This window comes from Dendrobates tinctorius, unplaced genomic scaffold (genome assembly GCF_039654945.1).
Source record: "Dendrobates tinctorius isolate UK_male_01 unplaced genomic scaffold, ASM3965494v1 ptg000257l, whole genome shotgun sequence".
NCBI classification, from domain to species: domain Eukaryota; kingdom Metazoa; phylum Chordata; class Amphibia; order Anura; family Dendrobatidae; genus Dendrobates; species Dendrobates tinctorius.
In genome coordinates this window covers 8,013,917-8,023,594 of record NW_027361924.1, presented here as the reverse complement: position 1 = coordinate 8,023,594, position 9,678 = coordinate 8,013,917, and the positions used below count along the sequence as shown (strand labels likewise).

General features: G+C 46.7%; 1 protein-coding gene across 1 annotated transcript; it reads left to right on the top strand.

Annotated features, from left to right (window-relative positions):
- The first annotated feature begins 697 nt into the window (after nucleotides 1–697).
- Nucleotides 698–3,921, top strand: LOC141069266 (olfactory receptor 2A14-like). Its single transcript, XM_073558720.1, has 3 exons — nucleotides 698–805; nucleotides 866–1,010; nucleotides 2,987–3,921. Exons 1-3 carry the CDS (start codon nucleotides 698–700, stop codon nucleotides 3,919–3,921), a joined length of 1,188 nt encoding a protein of 395 aa, XP_073414821.1.
- Nucleotides 3,922–9,678: the final 5,757 nt, after the last annotated feature.

Below are 9,678 nucleotides of genomic sequence, written 5' to 3'. Positions count from 1 at the left end.
TCTGCTTCTTCATAGGTGCCATACCGCACCTCTGATTTTGTGTCTGCACCCCTCCCCATCTCACTAAACTGCCTCATTATGGCAGAGATTCCAAGCTGTGCCAGGGTTTTCTTAATCAATGTCACCTACTCTTTGAGTTGTTGCCCCAACAGTACCCCACTGACAGGGCCAAAGTGGCTTTTATCGCGTCCCATCTGGAAGGAGAGGCTTTCTCTTGGATGAATCCTCTTTGGGAATGAGACGACCCCGTTGTGTCCAGTATTGCTACCTTTTTGGACACTTTTTGGAGGGTCTTTGATGAGCTCGGGCATCTCGATTCCGCCACAGAGTCCCTCTTTAATCTCCAGCAGGGCACTCTCTCGGTCTGACAATACACGATCCGCTTTCGCATGTTGTCTGCGGAACTGGGCTGGAACAACGAGGACTTGGTTGGGGCTTTTTGGAGAGGGTTGTCTGGCAAGATCAAGGATGAGCTCTCTGGACGGGATACTCCAACCACCTTGGAGGATCTTATTTCCCTCGCCATGCGCATTGATTTGTGCTTTCATGAGCGTTCACGAGAGGCTGCCAGGAAGAGGAGATCCTTTAGGCCTTCCTCTTCTTCTGCCCATAGACCACCCAGTCTTTGACCTTCAGGTTCCTCCGGCAGCTCTGTACCTGAGCCTATGCAGGTAGTCCGGGTTAAGTTGGCGGAACTATGCCGGAGAGAGAGGTTGACACAAGGCTTGTGCTTATACTGCGGTGGAACGTCTCACTTCTTACACTCTTGCCCAGAGAGGCCGGTAAACACCTCCACCTAGGTCTGGTAAGAGAGGCCTCCCTAGGTGTGTCTGACTCCTCTCCTCCTCTGACTCTTTCTGTTTAGATTGTCCAAGGTTCGAGACATGGTTCCGAAGTGGCATACATGGACTCGGGCGCGGCAGGCAACTTTATTCGGCTTAAGGAGGTGAAGAAATCCCAGATTTCCGTGATCTCCTTAAAGCACCCTCAGATGATTGCTTCTGTAGATGGTAAACTTCTGCAAGAGCCTGTCACCATGGTCACGGAAGAGGTGGTTTTGCAAATTGGGACCTTACGTCAAGAGAAGATCGCCTTCTGTGTTCTAACCTGTCTCATGCACTGCTTCTCGTTCTTCTTTGGCTTTGGACACATGAGCCCATTCTGGATTGGCGTTCCGGAGAGGTCCTTCAGTGGGAGCATCTGTGTCAAGAGAGATGCTTGGGGCCTGTCTGTCCAGTCATTTCCCCTCAACCCTCTCCAGGTCCTGCAGGACTGCCTACTGGTCTTTTTCGGATGTTTTTGATAAAAGCGAGGTGGAGACCCTACCACCTCATCGGCCCTACGACTGTCCAGTTGAGCTTCGACTGGGCACTAACCCGCCAAGGGGCCGAATATATCCACTCTCTCCTGCCGAGACATCCGCCATGTCCGAGTATATCCGTGAGAGCCTGGCCAGGGGAATTATACGAAAATCCTCCTCGCCCACAGGGGCAGGCTTCTTCTTTGTAAAAAAAGGACGGTTCTCTTTGGGCATGCATCGATTACAGAGTTCTTAATGACATCACGATAAAGAATAAGTACCATCTACCGCTCATCCCTGAGCTCTTTGATCGCCTGAGAGGGGCCTGGATGTTCTCCAAATTAGACTTACATGGAGCCTACAACCTCATTTGAATCCGCCCTGGAGACGAGTGGAAGACCGCGTTTAATAGCCGGGACCGTCATTACGAGTACCTTGTCATGCCTTTTGGCCTATGTAATGCTCCTGCGGTATTTCAGGAATTTGTCAACGACATCTTCCGGAACTTGCTGTACTCCTGCATTGTGGTCTTCCTAGACGGCATCCTTGTCTTCTCCCCAGATCTGTCTTCCAACTGGAGGAACGTCCATCTGGTACTACAGCATGTGCGTGAGAACCGCCTATACGCCAATATGGAGAAGTGCATCTTTGAGCAGTCTTCCTTGCCCCCTGGGCCTGCCCCTGACACTCCCTGTATAGGGGGTGGTCCTCACTAGGCCTGCTCACCCAGAGAAGGTGGATTCCATGACCCAGAGGGTCCACTCCGGAGTCATCACGGTATAACATTGGATAACAGTTATGGCCGGGACAGTACAAATCTTTCATGGCCCACTGGGTGAAAGTTTTGCATGACAGTGATGAGTATGTACCACTGCAAAAAGCCAAGTGACACCATCTTGGTTGGGCACTAGGTATAGTAATGACTCCAGCACCAAGTGGTGCATATGCACCACCTCTTTCTCAATCAACACCCCTTCGTCACCAACGCCAATATGGCACCTTGAAAAATACTCAAAGAACTCAGCCCTTAGGCAAGTTGTTCAAAGTTGAACAAACTAAAAGTAAATCTAAGTTATATATAAGTTTGAAGTAATTATTGTAATCAGAACCACAGGGAAATTTCCTCATGAGATAATATTACATATTTATATATTTATTTCCTCTGTGTTTTAGAATCATATATTATATAAGCCAAGTATAAAGAGCTCATTCCCAGCACACAAACAGGTGTGTGCCACAGAGCGCTGCGATCCATCTCACTCTCTCCATTTTGTCTTAGATGTAACATGGGGTCTTACATGTGATCTGCTAGAGAAAGTCACCAAGGTCGGATCAGTGAGTGTCTGGCAGAACTGGAATTTTAACAAAGGGAAATTATATCTGCCAAAAATTTCTATCACTCAGAATCAGAACTTCATACATCTGACTGATAAGCCAAAAACGTATTTTGAGTCAACTTCTCGAATCTAGTGAGTATATCTGGTAATTATTTTTTTAAAATTCTTGATTTTTTAATGTTTCTTTTTTGGTGTTATTGTTAAATTTTAGAATATGTTCCTGTTTCTGCAGATTTCAACCCTTATGTTAACATTTTATTCAGAAAATTATCAAATTTGCTTTCAAATTTTTGAAACATTGGAAGTAGAAAGTGATTGGATTTATTCTCTGACATTTTTTTCTTTGTAGATTTATGTGAACATCTCATGGACAACAACACATATACAACATTTCATATTCTGCCTTTCTCATCAAATACCATTAATAAGCCGCTGATTGCCGGGATTTTCTCAGCCATTTATTTGATTGCATTCGCATTGAATTCAGTGGTTATTGCGTTGATATGTCTGGACGTCCATCTACACACCCCCATGTATCTATTCTTCTGTAACTTATCCATCATAGACATCTGCTACACCACAGTCATTATCCCAAAGCTTCTCCATATATTATTATCAGGGAATGGCCTGATATCCTTCACCCAGTGCTTCACCCAGATGTTATTTTTCTTTATAGCAGCTGGTGTGGAGGACATACTTTTGTTCATCATGGGATTTGACCGATACGTTGCGATTTGTCATCCTCTGTCCTACCACCGGATCTTGAACAAGAAAACCTGTGTCCTGATTGTTGTTGGTGTCTGGATCTTTGCCTTTTTAAATTATTTAATATTTGTATGTTTTCTAATTAAAATGACCTTTGATAAGGTTGTTACTATTAAAAACATCTTCTGTGACGCCATAGACATATTTAATGCATCCGGTGGTGGCTCCGGTGACTTTTATATCATAGTCTATTCTGAGCTTGTGTTGTTTGCATTTTTTCCATTTTTCTGCAATGTTTTGTCCTATGTAAGAATAATCCGTGTGATTTTACGCATTAAGTCAAAGGAAGGAAGAAGAAAAACCTCCTCCACCTGCTTGTCCCATTTCATTGTCATGTTAATTTACTATTTTGCATGTTCAATGGATTACATGGTGCCGTTCTCAGATGACAGAGTGACCATCAAACAGATTTTTTCAGCGTTTTACACCACGGTGGTGCCCATGGTCAACCCGCTCATATACAGTCTACGCAGCAGTGAAATCCTGAGAGCTGGTCGGAGGTTATTGAGGACTAAATGAAATATCAGTGATGTATTCATCATGTTAGATTGAAAATTATAAATCAACATTAACCCCTTCATGAGCGGGTGATTTTCCCTTTTTGTTTTCATAACACCATCTTCCTAGAGCCTTAACTTTTTGACACCATTAATTTTACCATGTGATGCACTAATAAGCAGTAAAGAATTGTGCATGCATAGAAATTGCAAAAAAGTATGATTCTCCAGGTCAGTAGGAGTGCGCAGATGCCAAACATGCATTTATTTTTATTTAAGCGAAGAAAAAAAATTGTAAATTTGTAAAAAAAGTGAATTTTGCTTGTGTCACGATTTTACGAGACGAGACCCGTAACGTTTTCAATTTCTAGGATATGAGACGGTGTGAGAACTTGATTTCATGCCTTAAGCTCACATTTTTACTGGTACCATTTTGGGGTAGGTGTGATTGTCATTATTAGAGATGAGCGAATATTTCAATGTACGATCGCCAAATTTGCAATATTCGCCAATTTATTCATTGTATATTCACTGAGCATAGTCAAACACCATTCATGGGAGGCAGAAACAAACACATGCACAACACCTTCAAATGGCCCCAAAGGCTGCCAAAACACATCAAATTTGAAGACACCAGGAAAGTGGCCTCATTTCACCCACAGTACAAATTGTAGCATAGCATGACAGCAATCAGCCAGGCATGAAGTATCGGGGTCTGAGACAGCATTTACAGCTTTGAATTGTATGTCACAGTAAGATGAGGTGGGTGAGGGATAGGTGTAAGCCTCATGTGCTGGGAGCCCTGATACCACATGCAACACCTCTACCTGCTTTCATTCTCAGCCACACTCAGGTGGGTCAAATATCAGTTTTGTAGACTACTATTGTAAGAAAAATCTAAGGATAGTAGTAAAACGGGTAGTTGACTCCAAGGAAGTGGAGGCCTGAAGGTCTCGGAGGCCCACTGCTACAGGCAACACGCATGAAGAAGACTCAACCAGGAGTCTGCACATTTTAAAAAATTTGTGGCAGACACCAACAAAGTGGCATCATTTTCACAACACTAAAAATAGTATAATAGGTACCAACACCTCTTCCACTACAGCCTACCCAGCTGTAATGGGCAAGGTGGTGGAACCACTGTTCCGTATCCCTCAGAAAACCTGGAGGGGCATATCTAGGTGGCCTACCAAATCCCAACTCGGAAAAGTGACAGCAGGTGAAAACTGGGACCCAAGAAAGGACAAGGAGGTGGCAAAAGGTGCTACTTCAGTGCTGACCTACAGAGGGAGGCAGGTTCCTCTCTAGAGTGGGTAAGCTGCTAAGGCCCAAAGGAGGGATGAAAAATTCAGCCAAGCACTGTAGAAACACTGGAACCATGGGTGCAGATGGGACCAGCTGAGGAATAGAAAAGGACTGGCAGGTTTCGGCTGGACCGGGTGTTAGGCAGATTGGCAAAGGAAAGTGTGATCTGGACCGGCTGATGGACAGGAAAGCACAGAGAAGTATGAACAGACAGGTACAGGTTAGACAAGCAGACAGGCTGACATGGGGAACCTGACAACTAACAAACATGTAAGGCAAACTATCAACCTAGCTCAGGCACCTCCATATTGGAGCAGGAGCCTTAAATAGAAGGTGTCGCCCAGCTATAGGCTGGGATGACCTTATGTTGATGCGGGCAGACCCTTTAAGAGGGAGGAATGCTTGTGAGCCTGCATAATAGTCAGTAAATGTACAGCATAAAGCATGTTGTGAAGGATTTAACTGATTGGATCAAGTTTTTTGTTCTACAGGATTAGCTCTTGGTGCTCCTGGTGGTTTATATCAATGAAGACATCAGAATTAGTGATGAGATAGCATGCTCAGATATTGTGGTATCTGAGCATGTTCAGGTGTTATCTGAATATCTCAGGCAATATGATCGAGTAATATGTTCGAGTCCCCAGTCCAGCATGATTTGTGGTTGTTCAACAACACATGCAGGGATTGCATGCTTTTTAAGAAATTGCTGCATGTGTTGTGGCTGCCATACAGCCACGAATCATGCATCTGCAGGGACTCACACATATTACTCGAGCATGTTCAGATACTCGGATAACACAATATCCTAGCATGCTCGCTCATCACTAATCAGAATGTATTGACTCCTGGTGGTATATATGTGTCTGTATGTATGTGCTCTTTGCATGCATGGGTCTGCATGAATGTCCTTTGTGTATACACATGTCTATATATATGTCTGTCCTCTCTGCATACATGTATCTGAATGTATGTGCTCTGTGTATACGTGTGTATGTGCTCTTTATATATATCATACTTGTGTATATAAGTGTTCTTTATGTACTCTATATATACATATATTTGGTGTAGTGCTGTGTGGTGGCCATTGTTGCTGTGGTTCTGTGCTGGTGGGGCGGCGCAGTCTGAAGTCATGGGGACTCTGTCTTGCAGTGTGGATGCTGTGAGACATCAGGCAGTCTGCTCTGCCGCTGCATTGCTGCCGTGGCGGTGGTTGGCGAATGGCTCCACTCCATGGGGGCAATGGGGACTCCTTTCATTTGATGTTGTGATAACTATGTGGTCTCGATTGTTGCTGTGGTTTTGTGCTAGTGGAACGTCGCGGTCTGAAGATACCGGGCTGTCTGCTCTGTTGGTGCATTGCCGCTGTGGCTGTGGTCGGCACATGGCTCCACTGCATTAGGTCGGTAGGACCCACTACGAGGTTTGCCGTGACGTAGCAGTGGGCTTCATACAGTCTGATCAGAAAGTTAAACTAAGAACCTCATGATCAGTCATATCATTTTGCCTAGCGTCATTAGATCATTGTATGATTTTTGGAGATGCTGCCCTCTCTCTTTTTTCAGCATTCATAAGAGGCTGTGCTATACATAGTAAGGCTACTTTCTTGAATACGTGTGCAGTGTCCGTGTTCTGCATGCTTTTACAGACCCATTGAGCATGTCCTATTCTGATTCTCAAACTCGAATCAGAACAGGACATTCTCTGACCCTCCCAGATCTCGTTGTCAGATTCGGGATTTTCACAGATGTGTGAATGGATCTATAAGACTCTACGAGTCTGAGTTCTGTCCGATAAAATAATCTGGCAGCTCACCTACATACCACACAAATGTGAGAATGTGGCCTAAGGGATTTTACAAGTTATATTATTTCTCCAAGTCATACAGTGCTGATACACAATAATATTTACATCCAGGAACTGACTGATGACGTCTCGTCTGATTAGAGTCAATTTCTGCTGTATCTTCTCCATCTGGTCAGACCTTCATGTCGACATCTCCCAGCCACAACTCATCTTGTCCCAATGATCATCACAGCCCTCAAAATAACAAGGTCACATACATTGTATACATACTGTTAGGAACGTCGGAACGCACTAAATAAATAAATAATAAAGTGCGTTCGCCGCTCGGGGTCTACCATGCAGTAGGTGTTAAAACCGCTGCTAGACAATGGCAGACACGCTATATGGCGGTATAGCACACACGGGTTAAACGTCACCCGGTGATGCGGGGCAAAAAGTTTTACTTGGTGGATTGGAAGGGTCATGGTCCTGAGGTTCGGACCTGGGAGAGAACATCCATGCTCCTCTTCTCATTGCGGAATTTGAGCGCAGCGAGGTGGGGCCCTAGGGGGGGTAATGTTAGGCGTCGGGTTCCTGTCGCTGCACAGCGGGAATCTCAAGCCTTGCTTCCAGCGGTCTCCCATTCCTCTCCAGCCTCAGAGGAGGTTGCTCAGCAAACTCGTCGGTCCCGGCGCTCTGCCCAGACCAGCTCCGTGGGTTTGCTTGCTGCTGCCACCTCTGGCACAGCTTTGGCAATGCAGGCTGAGCGAGATTCTCCAGGGACTAAGTCCTCATGTCGGGCCACTGAGCATGCCCGTGGAGTGATCTCCCACTGGAGATCGAAGGTCACGTGCTGAGGTCCTGCTCCTGTTCGGAATGGCCCATCCGAGAAGCCAGGAAGGTCCCGGACGCTCACGGCTATAAAAGGTTCGCATGGCCGCTCGGCCATGCGCTAGGATAGACTGTATTTTCAGATTATGAGGAGTGAGTGGTGTATGCCCGTATGAATGTCTCTGGTGACTGACTCATTATGAAACCCCTACCCTTTGTACGCATGAGTTGTGCAGCCTAGCCTGCTAGCTCCCAGGCTTAGGCATAGGTAGGTCAGAGTTTGAGACAGGCATTAGCCATCATCAGTGACTCAGCACCCTCCGTGCCCCTGTGAGTTAAACAGGCTCCGGCATCCACGTTCAGCGGCTGTGCGGCTCTGTGAATTAACAGAGTCCGCTCCTGTTTACATTGGGTGACGTAACCCACGTGTGACTCCGCTCCTGTTCACATTGGGTGACGTAACCCACGTGTGACTGTTTTTACGCCGCTCTATTCTTCCGCCATTACCTAGCAACAGTGTACCACCTCTGCACGTTTGACCCCAGGCTGCGAATGCACCTACTATTATTTTATAATTTGGTGCGTTCCGCCAGCCCTAACAGGGAGAGATCAATTCTTGGTATTCCAGCAAGCCTGTAAATTGTATTTCAGGCTGCGCCCTCGTTCATCAGGGAGTGAAGAGCAATGGGTGGGAATCATTATGTCCCTTCTTAAAGGGGATCCCCAATCCTGGGCATTCTCCCTACCGGACGATTCTCCATCATTGGTGTCCGTGGACGAGTTTTTTGCGGCTTTGGCGCTTGTGTATGGGAATCCTGATGGCGTTGCCCTGGCGGAATCACGACTCCGTAGGTATAAACAGGGAGCCCAGGTTGCTGAGGAGTACTGCTCAGAGTTTAGGAGGTGGGTCACTAACACTCAGTGGAATGACCCTGCACTTAGGAGTCAATTTGTGCAGGGTTTGTCTCCAAAGTTGCAGGATATTCTGGTGCAGTATGCCGCCCCCAGGTCGCTGAAGGCCGCCATGTCCCTTGCCATCCGGGTGGATAGACGCCTTAGGGAAAGACATATACAAAAAGTGCCCCCTTGATGTCCTCGCTAGGGAGGAGGACCCACCAGTGCAGACGGAGGAACCCAGACAGCCCGATGTTGTTGATACAAAAAAGGGGTGTCTGCGGCTTGTCGTGGTGGGGGGGTATGCTTTTCCTGTGGGAAGCCTGGCCATTTTATGAGAGCCTGCCCAGTTCATGCCAAGTCTGCAGACGAACCTATGCAAGTAGGAGTAGCTAGTTTGTATTTGGAGCTGCCTACGGTTCGGGGAGTGGTGTCGGCATGTTTGTACTGTGGGCAGACTGGTCATGTCTTGAAGGCTTGCCCATTGCGCTCCCAATTATCTGTGGCATCTGAGGAGCCGCATTCCCCTGGTCGCTTGGAGGGAGGCGACCAGGGAGTATACATTTCCTCCATTTTGCCCTCCCAAGGTACCATGTCAGCAGAGGTCTTGGCTGGTGGGGTACCGGAGGTGATACCGGTGCTTGTGGACAGCGGAGCAGGAGTCAGTCTGGTGGATGCTTGCTTTGTCCAGACTTATGGTCTGAGGTGTAGGACGCTAGCCCAGCCTATAAGCGTCCAGCCTATAAACTCTGTTCCACTGAGCATGGGGAGCTTGACCAAGGTCATAGAGAATATCCATCAGCGTATAGGACATCATGAGGAGTCCTTATCATGCTACATCTTGGAGGGAATGCCAGTACCTATTGTTTTAGGCCTCCCTTGGCTGAAAAGACACAACCCGGTAATAGATTGGTGGGCGAGGGAAGTGGTCAGCTTGGGGCACTTGTGTGAGGGCTGCTGCCTAAGA

Excerpts from the sequence above, each read along its gene's own strand:
- LOC141069266 (XM_073558720.1), top strand. The coding sequence starts at position 698 with ATGCCGGAGAGAGAGGTTGACACAAGGCTTGTGCTTATACTGCGGTGG. Across the intron at positions 806-865 it reads AACACCTCCACCTAGGTCTG|ATTGTCCAAGGTTCGAGACA; the intron begins GTAAGAGAGGCC and ends CTTTCTGTTTAG. Across the intron at positions 1,011-2,986 it reads GATGATTGCTTCTGTAGATG|ATTTATGTGAACATCTCATG; the intron begins GTAAACTTCTGC and ends TTTTCTTTGTAG.